Source organism: Pteropus alecto, unplaced genomic scaffold, assembly GCF_000325575.1.
Source record: "Pteropus alecto unplaced genomic scaffold, ASM32557v1 scaffold100, whole genome shotgun sequence".
Taxonomy (NCBI): Eukaryota; Metazoa; Chordata; class Mammalia; order Chiroptera; family Pteropodidae; genus Pteropus; species Pteropus alecto.
In genome coordinates, this window is record NW_006430723.1 from 1,592,808 (window position 1) to 1,610,157 (window position 17,350).

At 43.4% G+C, this 17,350-nt stretch overlaps 1 protein-coding gene across 1 annotated transcript in view; it reads right to left on the minus strand.

Moving 5' to 3' along the window:
- Positions 1-3,846: 3,846 nt before the first annotated feature.
- The window catches only part of TACR1 (tachykinin receptor 1), a 140,570-nt gene continuing 127,066 nt past the window's right edge, over positions 3,847-17,350 (minus strand). The window contains exons 3-5 of the mRNA XM_015592946.2: positions 7,587-7,737; positions 5,609-5,805; positions 3,847-4,811 (exon numbers count right to left, since the gene is read on the minus strand). Of these exons, the coding sequence (XP_015448432.1) occupies positions 4,520-4,811; positions 5,609-5,805; positions 7,587-7,737 (640 nt within the window). The 3' untranslated portion in view covers positions 3,847-4,519. The remainder of the gene's footprint in view (positions 4,812-5,608; positions 5,806-7,586; positions 7,738-17,350) is intronic.

Consider the following 17,350-nt stretch of genomic DNA (forward strand, 5'->3'; position numbering starts at 1 on the left):
AGGGACATTCTTGGCGTGTACTATTTTGCTCACTTCAAGTTGGGGCTTTGACTGAAATCCCCTCTCTTGGGTTCCAGAGCTGAGGAGGTCATGTACTCCATGAAAGGGACTTGAGGAGCCCTGGGGGGACGGGGGTGGCTATTACCAAAGCCAGGGTGGCTCCTGAGGCCAAGTGTCCCTGGTGTGTAGCCTGTGCCTACACAGAAATAAGTGAAAACGTCCTGCGTTTCCATGGGAATGTTCATACTCCACCGCTGGCATTATTTGTTGGCCTATAAATAAGTTTAGTCTTTCCTCAGCTAACAAATACTCGTATTCCCATAGAGAAAAGTGAGCACACCCCTTAATTATAAATTTGGTGTTTTTACTGCCACAAACATCTCCAACGACATTCTATGGCTTTAACTCCTCCGGGAGCCGAAGGTGAATTATGATCTTGTTCCAAAGCTATTTCCGGTTTCTCGGCAGCCCCTCTGGTTCTCCTGGGGCACATATACCTCTCACTGTGCTCTGCAGGTCTCATGGATCTTCGCCCCTCTCCTATAAATAGCTTAATTTCTCTCTTTCTCTGGTGAGCCAAGGGTGAGTGAGTTTTGAGAATTAGGTTTTGCACACATGCTCACACACACAATGTTTTGCATATGATTTATGGGGATCGTATAGGGGATATGTGGATTCACTGAAGCTTATCCAGGCACCTCAGTTTAAGATGCCTTAGTTTGAACAGAAACATCTTTATTATTTGTTTCTAAAACAAAGTATGTTGGGTCACTCCCTCTTTCAGTGCCTTTACTGTCTTTGTCATTGTAAGTCTGCGAACAGCTGCTCATTGCTCTTTTGAGGGCACGTGCCTGAGAGGTGAGGTGGCACAGGGTGGCCCAGGAAGTCGAATGCAGGTTGCCAAGGCTGACAGAGATCATCATTAAAGTTTCAAATCCTGCCAAGGGTTTCCTGACATGGTTCCCAAACACAGGGGCCTTGACCAAAGCTCTGGTGGCAGTTGTGGGAATCCTGGCTCGGACCTCCCTTCAGGAGAGGCCAGGTGTAGGGAGTGCCATCAGCTGATGGCCGCCAGCTGCAGCACCTTCAGGACCCATCATGGTGTTCAAGTCAGACCACTCTCTCCCCAGAGAGCTCCCAGCTAGTGACCCAGCATGTTGGAGTACCAGGCCTGGCCATTGATGCCAATGCAGGCTTTCTTTGTGGGCACCTTTAGATGCTGTTGAGCCAACTGAGAGTTTCTCAGAGCTGCACCACAGTGTGAGGCGTCTCCTGCCCACCCCTCCCCTCCTCCTCGCTTCATAGGTGTCAGATCTGCAGGGTGGTCTCAGGCTTCCTCTGCCTACTCCAGTTTCCTCCTTTCTTTATCTTTCCCAGGTATTCCCCTGCCAGTAAACCTCTTGTACTTCTAACTCTGTCTTGATGTCTGCTTCTGGGAGGACCTGAACTGACACAGCTCTTTTCACAGGTGACATCACTGGTCACTTCACACAATTACGCCTTACCTTCCCAGATCCCCACCTGGAAACAGTCCCCACATCTCATTTAGTCACAGAGTTAGGAGTTTTCTGGGTGTTGAGTTTCATCTTTCTGACTATGCAGATTACAAGGGTTCATAGTACCACTCCATTCAACCTCCTGTGCGGTATGGAGATGAGACAGAAACATGAGATAATCAAACACATACTTTATTTCTGTATGGAAATTCTTTCCAGGATCCCAGGCTGGAAAATGGAAACCTCAGAAACAACCTGGCTCCAGCTATAGGATTTTCCCCAGGTCAACTGAAGCCAGCTCCCATTTTCCTAGGCGTCCCCTCAGTCTTTCCCAGAGAAAGGGTGTTCCAGCATGCCTTCGCATTCTGGTTCGGGTGGGGAGGAGGACAAGGACTCCTGCCCTTTAGCCCCTCCCATAAAGGTCCCCCTCCCCACCCCTCAATTACAATGCGTGACTGTGAGTCCACGATACACATGAGCTCCTCTCTGTGAAAGAATGAGGAGGAGGAGAGATTGGTACAATACTGAGAATATACTGACAGCAACTGGATTTCACATTTTGGAAGTAACATAACAAAGATTGGCCCCATGATGTCGTTATTACTACTGAATAGTACACCAAGGAAAAACGCTTAGGAGATAAACACAGGGTGACACATTGCTATAAGAATGAGACCCATGCACAGTGCAAATTGTGATGTTTCTCACTCATGGGCGCTGATGACATTTTTATAAGTTAAATGGGTGTTGGAGAGCGGGTCAGAGGAAGGCTTGCTGGGCTTGCTAAGAGGGGATATTTTGCCATATTTGAAACTGCCCAGTACCATCCCACACTCCCTCTAATTATTTGCAGTGACAATGCTGTCTGACCACATCCCACTAGGTCCCCTGGAATTATCTCAGAGAACTCTCACCGCAAAAGGCTCTCTGAAGGTCTCAGCTCTTGGCTCGATTATCCATGCTGAGTATGTGTCTTTAGAATTTTTGGGAGAATCTGCTTCTCAGCCGCCTCCATGCCTGCTGGGCAGGCTGGACCGACTAGGACTGGTGAGTTAGCAATGGCCAGTCCAGTAGGCTCCTCAGGAGTGGAAGAACCTGTGTGTGCCCAGCTTAAGGCCAGGTCCAGAGCAGGCACTCAATAATTCTTGTATTCAGCTCTAACCTCTTCCACAGAGAGGATGTCTTGACTCCTTGATACTTTCTTTTTAGGTGCTTCTCATAATCATGCTGGTTCTTTATATCTCTCTGAAGTGAATCATTCTCATCGGAAGTATGTCTAATGCTTTTGGCACTGACTTTCGATGCCCCTAAATTGTATCTTCCACCATATATCTGCATCGAGCTGGCTTTACCTAATTTATTTAATCCTTCCCACAAGGCTTTGCAGAGTATGGTCTTCAGGTCCTTCTTTCTTGTATTGTTGCTCTATGACTCCCCCCATTCTTGCTCATACCTTGGTAGGGCTAGAGCCAGTGGGGCTGGTAAAGGCTGTACATCCTGTGGGCAGTGGTGTTCCCCTTCCATACCATGGTGTAGCACGCATGCATCCATTCTTCAAACCACAAGGAGGACTTTCATGGATGTGACATGAGGTTTCTGCTTTCAGCTACATCAGGATGAAGTGCAGATCTGGGGGACAGAAAGGAACTGCATGCTCACCTGCTGGAAACTCCAAAGCTGTGTTGGGATATGAAGCCTTAAGTTCATGGCTCTCAGTCGATGAACTGTTCCATAGGGTTGGTGTGTTTTCTCACCTTTGATAGACAAGAGGCCAATAAAGCTGGGGACAGGGAAGTGAGATGCAGATAGTGTGAAGGAAAGGTGTCAGGTAGCCTCTTCCCAGAGGCCCCTCGCTCACTGGGCATCTGAGTACAGGCCAGATGCTAGTGTAAAGCTAAGACTCTGGGTTCGTACCCCTGTCCTAAGATACGCAAAAGGCCAGATCAGGGAGCCCACAAGTTTGTTTTCCTGATGGCATCTTCAGCAGGCGACTTAGCCTGATGGAGAGATGCAGTCTTTGACACCAGGTCCTCAGCTCTGTAAAGGCCAAATCCTTTTGGGAGAAAAAAAGTACTCATGTTTTAGGATAAATCAGAGAATGTCTGATATGGGTATTGACACATGGTCTTAGCAGTCGCTATTTCTCCAGGAGCTGAGTATTAAGTCACTAGACACTCTGCTCCTATTCTTTGAGGCCATCATTTTTTGGTGAAACAAACAAAAGCTCATGCAATCATTGAACAATTGAATGTTAAAATTTGGAGACACTTAGATGATCTAGTTCAGACCTACAGTTTTACAAATAAGGAAAGAGTCTCAGACAAATTAAAGATGGTGCAGCTCTCCTGACTCTTGGTTTATGACAGACATTACTTGGCATCAATGGACATATTCTGCCTGCATCAGTTTCTCAGGACAGCCTCTGGGGACATAGACATAAGGCAGATGAATATTAGGCTCTCAATCCCATGATATCCTAAAATACTGAGATGCCTAAAAGGAACACTTTGTCTTCTTTTCACGGGAGCCTGTAAGATGGGGTTAAATCTTTCATTCAGATTTTTATTTCGTTCCTTCTTTTGTCCAGCCTATCAAGTGAAAGAGGCTACCAGCTAAAGGAAGGTGATCCGAACATAATGAGAATGACAGTACTGAAGTAAGACAGAGGCTCTAGGCAAACAGATCAGTTGGATCTGTTGCCGCATTGCAGGATTCATCTTGAAATGAGTGCTCACATGCAGCCAAAGTTCATTCCAGAATCATGGAATGAATTGCAGAGAAAATTAAGCCCAGTCTTCCCATCCTATAGGCTCAGAGACTGATTTGCCTTGGGTCACACAGCATGGGGGTGGCAAAAACAGGGAAGAGTCTGGGATGGAATGTTTTCCCTAAACCATTCTGACCATTTTCACAAGCCCCAGTGTTGGGGTGTTTCTGATGGTTTCCAGATCAAGGAATTATTCATGCATGAAGTGAAACAAGACAAAGACGATGGTGGCTGCCTCTGCTGAAGGCGCTGGGGTCTAGGAGAGCATGTTGGAGTAGAAGCTGAAGCTCTCTGTCACCGTCTTGGAGTCGCTGCGAGAGGAGCCGTCTGAGGTCAGGTCCAGGGATGAGGGTGTGGCCTTGGGGCCCTCCTCCAGCTCCTCCTCGTGATTCCCCACCACTGTGGAGATGGTGGTCTCCAGGCGGCTGACTTTATACACGCTGCCCTGGGTCTGGAGGTACCGGGTGGATTTCATTTCAAGTCCCTCGTAGTCACTGGCACTGATGAAGGGGCAGCACCGGAAGGCGTACTTAAAGCCCACCCGGAACCTGGAGAGAGAGCAGGTCGAGAGGTGACCCTGGGGACAGCCTGCTTTCAGAGGGTGTTCCTACCACCGCATCAGCTCTTTAACACATGGACACAGCCAAGTGGGACTCCATGTTACTATTTTTAAAATTAATTGAGAACTGGAGACGCTAAGGCCAACAAGATTTAAAGGTCAACTGTTAAGGTCAAATCCGGGATTAGAACCTAGGTTCAAGAGAAATATGTCTTTACCGAGGGCAGCTGCTGAACTATGCTGCCTCTGCTGGTGTGGGGTCAGCCAACTTTGGGTCAATTCAACATCCTTCAGGTAGCTCACTGCCTGAAGGGTGACTTTCTGCCAGTCACCTTCCTTCGACATGTCTCTCTCTGACTCTGTCTCTGTCTCCACGCACAGCCTCCCGTGCACTGGGTCCATAGGGCAGTGTGAGCAAATGCACAGTCCACAAACTGGATCCAGCTAGTGGACCTGCTCTATGCTCATTAATCACAGAGGCTTTTTTTTTTTTTTTAAATCCGCATCCCAACCTCCACTTAGTTGCCAGTGTTTAAAAGTCAGAAAATATCATACAAAAATAGAGATTTCTGGTTCCTCTTGGGAAAGAAAAAATATAAGCTGGGCTTATATTCCTGTATGGTGATAATCAGCAGAGGCTGAGTAATGCGGGGATTAGTTTGCTGCATTCCCCACCTCTCCCTCTTGTCTCACAGCCAACCTTGCTCATTTAGGTTGGCTGCTTGATGACTATATAGATAGATGGTCTCATGGCACCTAGAGAAAGTATGTGGGGGGAGTCCTCACCTGTCATTGAGGCAGCAGTAGATGATGGGGTTATACATGGTAGAGCTCATGGCCAGCCACATGATGGCCAGGTAGACCTGCTGAATGAACTTCTCCAGGTAGAGATTTGGGTTGATGTAGGGCAGGAGGAAGAAGACGTGGAAGGGTAGCCAGCAGATTGCGAAAGTGCATACCACAACGATCATCATCTTGACCACCTGGCCAGAGGGAGAGACAGGTGAGACCACCAGCGCACCCTCCTTTTCTCATGCCTACTTTCTCTCTTCTCCTGCCCTCTCGCTTTGCACAATGCAGCATCTGGTGGGAAGTATTTATAATAACTGCTTTGAGGAAGAAGAAGGATCTTTTATAGGTGGTACCAATAGACTTGGGTTATGTCGGTGGTTCTCAGAGTGTGGTCCCAGGACCAGCATCATCACCATCACTTGGGACCTTGTCAGATGTGCAAAATCTTGGACCACACGTAGGCTTACTGAATCAGAAACTTGGAGGGTGGGACCCAGATTTTTGTGTTTGACTAACCTTTCCAATGATTCTGATGCACACTGATGCTCAAGAACCACTATGTTATATCATCCTTCTGGGCAATGACTGAAGAAGACAAAGGAAACCAGGTTAATGAGACCGGGGGAATGGGGGTTCAGGAGGAAAAGACCTGGGAAGGGGAGAAGCACCAGATGGGAGAGGCGCTGAGCTAGGGCAGCCTTCTTGCTTGGAATTTTAGCAGGAGGGAAGGACAGGGGACAGCAGGGGAGCTGTTGGCTGCAGCAGGGGAGCGTCAGATGTTTAAAGGGATTTACAACCGGGTGATGTAACCCCTTCCCTCTAAATAAATCAGTGAAGAATTACCTAGTCATCACACAATGGAATACTATGCAAAGGGGTACCAAAAAAAAAAAAAGAAAAAAAGAAAAAAAAAAAGAGTGAGAAACTATATAAATTTTGAAGGTCTTGCAGATATTGTTCAATGAAAAAAGTAAAGGGCAGAAAGTGTATATTTACTATTTGTGTAAAAAAGAAAGAAAATTTATGTTTATTTGGCTTATAAATGCATTGCAGTATTTGGAAGGATTAATAAGAAACAGTGGTCACCGTAGTACATGAGCTTGTGCACTTGGGAACAAGGCAGATGGAGCATCTAAAAAGGAGGGAGCTTTTTCATGGTAAGATTCTTAATATTTTTTTTAACTTTTCATTTTGAAATAATTTAAGACTCCTAAAAGGTTGCAAAAATAGTACAGAGTGTTCCTTATTTTCTCCAGTGATATAATCTTACATAACTACACCAACGTGATCGAAACCAGGACACCGGCATTAGCGCAGTGCTAGTAACTAAACTGCAGACTGTATTTGGATTTTGCCAGTTTTTCCACATGATCATTTTGGAGGGTGTGTAGTTCCACAAAATTTTATTATATGGATAGGTGCGTGAAAACAGTACCACAATTAGGATGTGAAACTGCTCCATCACCACAAAGAAACTCATGCTGTTCCTTTATAGGCAGACCTCTCCCCAATATGAACCTCCCCCCGCCCCTGATCTGTTCTCTGTCACTATAATGTTCCTTTTAATACTTTTTGATGTTTGACCAAGTGGATGTATTATTTTGCCAAACTTTAACAAAAAGATGAATGAATAACTCCTCAATGCTTTCATAGTTAAATGCTCTGTGTGTGTGTGCGTGCGTGCGTGCGTGTGTGTGTGCGCGCACGCGCGCGCATTAATGGCTTGACAGTTTGCAATTACTGTTAAGGTGCGAGCAAAATGGCTCGCGCCTGTACAGGCAGGCCTAGGTTACAAATACATTGAAAAAAGATCCCCTCTCCTCCCTTTTCCTCTTGTTCCCTCCGCGGTTCCCCAGACCCAGGGATGTTTTGTGCCCACTGCCTCTGTGCTTCCTGAGGCTCTGGGGCCCATATGCTTGCCAGCCTGTCACCTATGCCAGAGTGGGTTAGATGCTGCCTGTCCCTTGCTCACCTTGCGTTTGGCAGAGACTTGCTCATGGTAACGGTCAGAGGAGTCCCCGGGGATCTCGCTGGCCCACAGTGTGATTCCCACTACGGTGTATGCATAGCCGATCACCAGCAGGGGGAGGAAGTAGATCAGCACAGTTACACAAATGTGGTACCTGCAACAAAGTGGATGGGAGGAGTCAGTCTAAGAAATAACGGTGATCGAGGCTTGACAGCTACCTTTTTCAGATTTGCCATTAATAACTTTGGGTAAGACACACCTCAGCGAGGCTTGCCACCTGCATTGGATGAGTGGGAGATGTATTAATGGATAAACCAGAGAAAGCAAACTTCTTCAACACGTTTTTCTTGTGAACTTTTTCCATAATGGAGATTCCTGCTCAGATTGAAAAGAGAAGAATAAACATTGGTGAGTGTGAACTGAATACATTGTATACCTAAGGAAATTTTAATTGATGTTAAGTGCAATTGCTGACACTCTTCCTTAAAAAAAAAAAAAAAAAAAAAGAATGCGACCTCAGGCTTCATTAATAGAGGTATGTTTTCTAGAATGAAGGAGGTGATCGTACCACTCAATATCTTTCAGATTACGCTTAGGCTCGATTTTGGTGCAGGGATGTAGATCAGCTAGTACAGTCAGATGACACCACTACAATGGTTGTTGAGCCCTAATTCATTGTATATGACAAATGGATTCACAGATATAAGAATAATTACCTTAGAGGAGAGAGATAAGACTTATCCTAGTCTAGATCAGTAGGAGAAAGCCACAAAGTGTAAGCCACTTCTAAATTTGATTCTTAAAAATGTATCTTAAGATGGAAGCTGCCTGGATCTCTGAGTTACCACTTGGAGGACAGATACCAACTGACTTGAGTTTGACTGGGACATGAGCGAGAAATAATCCTTTGCAATGAGATTTTTGAAGTTCGCTACAACAGCATAACTTATCTTGTTCTGTTTAAGGCAGGGCTCCTTCTAGGTAGGACATTCAAATAAGTTTTGAATTTTGAGAAAGAATATTTTTCTCAGGGGACCGTTGGCATGTCTGGCTAGTTATAGCTCTTTCCTCTGATGTGAATTTAATGGATGGGCTCAGCATTCTTAATGGTAGTAGTAGTAGTAGTAGTAGTAGTAGTAGTACTTTGGCATGTCTGGCTAGTTATGGCTCTTTCCTCTGATGTGAGTTTAATGGAGGGGCTCAGCATTCTTAATGGTAGTAGTAGTATTAGTAGTAGTAGTAGTAGTAGCACTAGTAATAGTAATCATCATCATAATAATAATAGCTAATACTTTTGAGGGGTTACTCTAAGTCACTGGGCTAATAATAATGTCAGTGATAGTATTCATAGCAGAAGTGGGATTTAGATCTCACTGAGTGACCAGCACAATGCAAAGCACTTTACTAGCATTATCTCATTCAATCCTGACGTTATAAACAAACGATTGGGCAGGTACCGTCATGATTCCATTTTGTAGAGGAGGAAACCAAAATTTAGAATTTAATTAACTTGCCTAAGTTCCCAGCTGGTAAAAAGAGGGGCTTGGATTAAAACACAGACTTCAAAAACAGCTTCTTGTCACCGGAAAAAAGTCACCCAATGATATTTTCTTCCACTCTATTTATGCTTACTCTCCATGGTGATTTTTTTCTGATAAGGAAAACTCACTTATTCACTCAACTTTTCCTTTATCCACACTTTATTTTCAACTGCTTTGCAAAGCCTCACAATTTAATACTCAAAGACTACTCTGAGTATTAAAATTTATAACTTGAAGACATTTCAAGAGATTTTAAGTAATGAACCAGATTCAGCAAAGCAGGGAGCTCGGAGCATCTGTTTTGTGCTGCTCCAGTCTCATGAGGCTTTTAAGGTTCCTCTGGATTGTTACTTTCTCTGGGAACCTCTGAGTTCTCCAGCCATCATGGCAGTGACTGTATACTGTGTTTTCTACTTGATCTCAGCCTCCTTCCTGGTTTTTGTAGACACCATTTGCAATCAAAGCAGTGGCTATGCAGGTAGGGAGACCCTGAGAACCTCCAGGCTGCACCTACTTCTCTCTTTAAGAACAGCCTCATCTTATGCAGACTGATATTTGTTTGGTGATAAAACCTATTAGCTGAGTTTTGGCAGGGCCACTGCCTCAGAGCACTGGGCACCCATGTCAGCGTCAGGGACATGAGGGGAGGATACTGCAAACAAGTCACCCATGCTTTTTACTCTGGACTAGTAATCTTTGAACTTGACACTGCTTTAGAATCACCTGGTGGGCTTGTACAAACATAGAGGGTGGGAGCACACCCAGAGTTTCTGACTTAGCCAGTTTGGGGTGGGGCCTGAGAATCTGCATTTATAACAAGTTCCCAGGCTATGCTGCTGATCCAGGTTCAGACTGAGAAACGCTGTTCCACTGAGCTCCAGAATCACATGAGAATCACTAGGGGAACTTTTAAAACGATCAGTGCCCAGAGATACTCATTTAATTGGCCTGAGTATGGGAAGAGGAACACATATTTTGGGAAACTGCCCGAGTGATTCTGGTGTACATCTAGTGTTGACAGCTGATGTTTCAGATCCAAGGTCCATGAGCCTGTTGGGACACCACTGCTTGAGATTTTATGACTTTACTAAAGTGTGTTTTAACACTCTTTTCCAGTTGCTTTAACAACTCCTCAGGCTACTTCCTAGAGATAACTCCTGCTAGTGTGTCTTTCATACCCAAACTAACTAATCCAACACCCGTAGCAGCACTATTCATGATAGCCAAAAGGCAGAAACAGCCCAGAAGTCCCTCAATAGATGAACGGGTGAACAAAATGTAATATACACATACAATAGAATATGATTCAGCCTTAAAAAAGAATAAAGTTCTGGTATATACTACAACATGGATGAACCTTGCAAGCATACGACAAAAGGACAAATGTTGTATGATTCCACTTCTAAGAAATATCTAGAATAGGCAAATTCACAGAGACAGAGAGTAGATTAGAGGTTACCAGGGGCTGGAGGGAGGGGATGGGAGTCGTTGTTTCATAGGTACAGAAACTGGGATGGAAAAAGTTCTGGAAACAAATAGTGGTGATGGTTGCGCAATATTGTGGATGTAAAATAGTAAGTTTTACATATATTTTATTAGAATAAATCAAATTTAATTTAAAAAGAAATATTTTAGCTGAGTTGGATCTCCCAATTTGTAGTCTTCTGCTCCCACCAGGCACTCCTCAGAAACCTCCCCCTCCAAAATAATAAAACGAACAAACAACCCTACAAGTTGGATCCTTAGACAGGATCAAAGGTTAAATACATCTTCCTAAATCTCAGTCAGATAAACCCTTTTTACAAAAAAATTGAAAATACTCTATCCAAACAACATTCAGCTTATCAAAAATTCTAAATCATTATAGATCAAATGAATCATTAAAAATACGAAAATAAATATATTTCTTCTACCTTGACACCTTTTACCATACCTTTGTGCTTAATTGGAGATAACTCTGTTCTTTTCTTTTTTGCCAAAATCATTATTTTAGAGCGCTAACTGCTCACTGAAGCAAGTGTAATCCTCCTTTGTGCAGCTCCATGCTTTCTTTGGCTCTCGAATTTGATATTCCCTAGATTCCTGCTAGGCAAGATTTTATCGATTCTCAAAATTACTATCCGCCTTGGAAGAAGAGATCAGGGGTCCAGGAGGCACCAGAAGTCAGCCAGAGAAAGCCAGAGTGATTGCAAGAGACGGCAAGAGAAGGGACTGCTTGGTTCCCACTTGATGCAATTGCATTGGTTTTGGTCAATAAATCCTGCCAATGGACTTGTCAGTACATTCGGCAGGAAGGTGCATGGAACAGCTTCATGTCTTTGTTCTCTCCGGTGCACTCCTCTAAGCAGCTAATAAGGCTTGACACATTTTACAAGATAAACTTGCTGAATATGGAACGGTGCAGCTCCAAATCCTGCAGATTCCCCTGTCCTTAACGCCTTAACACCTTAATGCTCGCTAATCCAGGTTTGCTAAGCGCTCACTAGATGGAGTCACTCATTGTCCAAGCATCAGTTCTAGTTCCTGAAATAATCCTCAGCATTTTAGTGAAGATAGATAGGTTTATTAAATAGTATCCAAGGTGTCTTCTAATAAACCTTACAGAGACTTTAGGTGCTGTGGGGTGGGGGAAAAGGAGGCCAACAGGGCAGGGCCTTGGGTTCCCCACCTTCACTCTGCAAGACAGCTTGGCTTTGCTGGGTTTCTATATTGGCTTTCTGTGGGTGACTTTATTTGGTGGTGGTGGTGGTGGAAGATTTCAGCTGTTACAGAGAGGTCGAGGAGCATTGTGTAATCCCAGTCCCCAATCAGTGCATAAGCCCTCTCTACGATACCCATAATTGTCCATCTTTTTCTTGAATACCTCCTGTGGCATGCTGCTCACTATCTATAAAGCCAGCTCCATTAGGGATACCTTGAAGTTTATTAAGAGATGCAGAAACTCAGGGTTCCCCCTGATAGACCAAATCAGAGTGTGCATTTTAACAAGACTGACTATCTGGTGATTCATGTGCAAGTTCAAGTTCGAAGCACACAGCCGGGGCTGAGTCACTGTCATTGAGTCTTCTGCTGGCAGCTGTGACTGATGTACTTCCTCTTCAACTGAGTAAAAATCTGTGGCCTACTTCATTTTAGGTCGTGAGCAACAAACTGATTCTGCCTCCTGAAATGGTCCTGCAACCTTGAGGTGACTAGGAGTGCGCCCTTCCCCTGAGCCCTAACTTTGTGTCTTGGACTTCTCGGGCCACTCCTCATTTGACGCGCACAGAGCAGCCTCATCCTCCTAAACTTCCTAAACGACCCTCAGGCTGTCTTAGAGCACGGTGCTGAGTTTTTACTTCCTGCAAAAAATTGTCTTCTCTGCTGGTAAATGTGATTTCTTTGTACGAAATGAAAGCAAAACTCCTATATTTCTTGGTTTACTTTTACTTCCAGGCATTATAGGCAAATCTCAAAGCCCTGGCAGTCCTCTTAGAGGCTGGCGAAAACTGAGACCTATTGATTAATAAATTTAGCAAGTATTTATTCAGCACCTGTTAGATACCTGGCCCTGTACTTGGGGCCGGGGACATGAAGGAGACTCCCAACCTTTGGTCTCCTTCCAGGAGTTCAGTCTGTTGCAGGGGACAGAGAACTTCCAAAGCGTGACATGAGACATAATTGACAGTGGCAGAGAGACATTGAGTACAGGTGTCAGGGGTCTTTATAAATATATATAAAGTATAACAATATATAAATATATTTTAAAATTTTAAATTACCTTGACTATCACAGGTGTTTTGTTACAAAGTGCATGGAGAGTAATGGGACTGCAGAGTGAGACTCTCAACCAAGCAAACCAGGGAAGGTTCCTGGAGGAGAGTGCTGGCATCTGCCTGAATGCAGACCCTGCAGGCAGAGAGCCTGGAGGCCTGAGGAATTCTTGCTTCTTCATTTTTTAATCAACGGTTTTCTCACTACAGGTACAATCTATTCATTGTGGATTTGAAAATATAGACAAGCATTAAAAGAAAACCTTCAAAATTTCCTATAATCCCATCACTTAGAAATACATTCTAATAAAATTGATTACTATCTTCCTATATCTTTCTTTACACACACTCATATTTGTACATACATAAGCATATTTTAGATTACTTTAAACATTTTTACTATGTAACAGTCATCTTTTAATGTGAATAAATATATTTCTATAACAAAATTTCTAATGACTGTAAGTTTTCTATTTTATGGAGGCATATGGTTATTTAGCCAGTCTTCTAATTTGAATATATGAGTTATTTATAATGTTTTGATATTTGTTTAATGTCATAATTTAATATTCAAATATATGCCTTTGCTCTCATTGTTATTTGCCAAGGATTAACTGGTCAGAATTAAAGCGTTTTTAAGGGTTTGGTGTATGTTGTCATTTTTCAGAAAATATATGCTAATTTATACCACTAGCAGCACTTTATGAAATTTCCCTTTCCTCTGCATGGCTGCTCTGGGCGTTAGTGCGTCTTTTAGTCTTTGACAACATGATAATTTATACATGGTTCCCCACTTTACATTTAATACCCTCGATTCACTATCAATTAAAATTTTATAATTATGCTATTTAGTCATTGTCATTTCATCTTTTGTAAATCACCTGCCTGTATAATTGACTCAGTTTACGTTTGGAGAGTTCATATAATCTTTACTAACTTGTAAGACCTTTTAGTGGCTTCTATCATATTATACTTAGAATGGCCTTTCCCAGACCAAAATCATGAAAACTTTTGCCTAGACTTCCTCCTGGTTTATTTATTTGATTATTTGCACTTAACAATCAGTCTATCAGGGATTTATTTGGTGAGTCTAATGAGAAAAGTCTCCGCATTCTTTCTCCAATAACTGTTTACAATTTTCCCAGTACTACTGTTAGATATGCCATCCTTTCTCATGGATTTGAAGTTGCACTTGTACCTTATACACTCACACATATACTTGGCTGTGTTTCTGGGCTTTTGTTCTATTTCCGTGATATATCCCTCCTTTTTGGTGCCAGCTCCGCACATCTCAATTTTTGCGGCTTTGTAGTACATCTTTTATTATAGCAGTACAAATCTCATGTTATTTTACTTAGTTCCAAAAAATAAAGTATCTCCAGATCAGCACATTTCTTAAAAAGGTCAAGGGATGGTTTCAATTATTTGCAGCCAGGCTTGCAGCTTCCCAGAAGACATTGCACGGTGAATTCCCTGGCCCATCTCGGCATTGACTCTCATGCTGAAGGTTCGCTGTAGATGCTATTGATCTGCCCACGGCCTTATGTCCTTGTTTCGAATTCTTTCTCGATCATCTCTCTCAGGCAAAAAGAAAGGTCCTGAAGAAGGCGCGTTGCCAGGAATGGCCCCAGAGTTTGGAAATGCTCCAACAAGAGGTACTTAAACACCAGACTCCAGCAGAAAGACACTCAGCTCCCCCACCCACACCTCTCTTCCCTCCAGTCTCCTCGGGGGCAGGGTGAGGATGTGGATGGAGGCAGGTGGCTAATATTCCTACTTAAAATTTTATTTGGTGGATATGTTTAAGAGAAAACAAACTCTGAACTACAAAGCTTCTGCAGGCTTTGAATTGCTGAGCGGCAGTTGGTTTGGCTGAAGAACTTATCGTGTTTTCAGATAAGAGAAGATAGGCCAGAAGCTTAATTTGGGGGGTGGGGTTAAAAATACTAAGTTGGTCTCGGTGAGGGAAAAATAAACATTAACAATATTGATAACAAGAAAGAGAGAAAGATGAGAGATTGAGAGAGGGAGAGAGAGGGAAAGAAAGAAAAAGAGAGAGGGAGAGGCCCAGGTTGAAAGCAAGGACTTGTAAAAAGAAACAGCCAAGAAGAAATTTCCTGTGAGGAAATTTGTGAGGACTGCTCAATATGCTTCAAGGAACAGTGTGGTTACCTGAGAGTACATTCAAAGGCAGTACAACTCTGTCCTATGCTGTAATTCTCTGATTTCTCTAATCACTCCCCAAATCTTCTGTAAGATACACCTCACCTGGCAAAATCCGTGTCAGTGGGGCTTTGAGGAAATCCACTGGTTTCCTGAGTGGAGCCAGGGCTAGCCAGAGATAGTGGTGGCCACAAAGTTCTAAGAGTGGGTTAAAGTTCTTACATTGGGTCGGGTAGGGATGTGGTAAAGAGGGACACCCTGTCTCAAGAAGCAAGAAGACAGTGAGGGAGTCCCTGAGTCTGTACTCTGCTTCCTGGTCAATCTTTCCAGTCTTTACATCAAATCATGTAATCGTAGTTCCAGAAGCCCCAATAAGCCACAGGGCCCAGATATTGAAGTCCTAGCAGACAACTGCCACCAGGGGGCAGCGGGCCCAATCAGTAAGTATTCCATTTAGGTTACTGGCATTTCAGTACCCAACAATAAAGCAGCATGCATCATTGTATGTGCTAGCATTCATTGTACATTGCACACTCACCCCAGTCTCTTACTGTGTCATAGTGCTGTTTCCTAGTATATGCTTTGGCCCAACCTCCTTAGATTATTATAACCCCACTGAGAACAAGACTGCATTTTCTCTGTTTTCCTGAGTATCAGTGGGCACTGGTAAAGGTTTTGCTGATATAACTCACCCATCCTCAACCCCTCTAGTTTTTAACTCTGTTGTATTAGGCTCTGCTTGAGGTTGGGGTAGCTGACTTTCACTGCAGGGGGAATACTCCTTGCTGGATGAGTGGCCAGGGGCAGATTTGGGGTGAGCTTCTGCTTTGGTTGCTGCAGGTTCTGATGAACGCTGAGCTGAAGAAAGCTTGGACATATGTGGCAGCACTGAAATTTGTACTTTGTCATTCTGTTGGGCAGCACTAAAGTTTGTACTTTGTCATTCTGTTGGTTATTTCTGGTGGGGCATCGTTTAAAAAGGGCTTCGATTGTTGCCAACTGGTATCAGTAAACATTTCTTGGTATAACTTGCACCACAAATGTGAGTGTTGGTTGGTTTAATACTCCTCTAGTCGCTGGGGTCTGAAAAACACTTAAAATAATCAAAACATTCCTAATCACAAGAACCTGTGACTAATAACCATTCACATCCCCCAGTCTGGACCAAGTGCCAGACTCATGGTCCTTGTGTGGACAATTGTTTTGGGTGCCCAATTCTTCGCTGTGCTCTGAAGATATCTCCTGTGCAGAAGGAAAATCTCAGCACAACACCCTCTAAAAAATGGCCAGCTAGTGGCCGTTTTACCTTTATTTTGATGAACTCTTCTTCTAATAAAATCTCGTGTCAAGTGTGATGCAACATAGAAGATTGAGAAATTGCATTTTTCTGCGTGCAGTAGTTTTATTGTAAAGATGTTTCTGGAAAGAGGATTCGACTTCATCTCAGCCTTTCTGGGACTCGAGGAAGAGACAGATATTGCTAATCCCACTGCGAATTGAAAAATTAAGGTACAGGGAAGATGATTGCCTTGTTAAAGTCACTCGGGGTTGATATGAGAATAAAAATCAGATCTGTCCCATTCTCATTTCAGCCCTTTGCATTTTTTTCTTTCTGCTCAGATGAGCTCAGAAGAAGAATGGATAAATGTCACTCGGAGCAGAGAAGCCACAGTTTTTCAAGGATGAACATATACATCAAGCACGAAAATTGTCTCCAGCATTTAATAATGGCAGCTAATTTATTGAAAATAGCAAAGCTTAAACTATCAGACCCAGAATTCGATTCTGTCTACATGGGTGACTTGGAATGTGGCCAAGTCTTAGACTCCAGTTTACATTTGTACTCATTTTTGTATTTCTACAGCCTTTTTCTATCTTGAACCCTGAACCCAAAGAGACCTTCAGTTGGCTAAAATGCGTGGGAAAGACAAACACCTCACTTTCTGTTTCTCAGCCAAAATTTTCTCAGCATGGACAATAGACTATTACTCCGCACGCCACATAGGCAGCCCGTCTATAGTTTCCATTAACAAATTGAGCAATGAAACTCACGTCTCCCTAGAAATTATCAAGGAGACTCCATTAATCAATTTGAAGTCTGCTGTGAGTTGTATGCAAGAGGACAAACTTTTTTAATGTGAGAGTGTTGACAGATTTTTGTACCTTCCCAAGCTGGCCAAAGAGAATGTAGTAATTTTGGGCCCATCTTTTATGCAATCTTCTCCTCTTACAAAAGAGGGGTCTTTATTGTTGGAAGGAAAGCTAAGCCGATCTATACAACAGAGACGGAAAGTGCGTGTGGACTGAATGT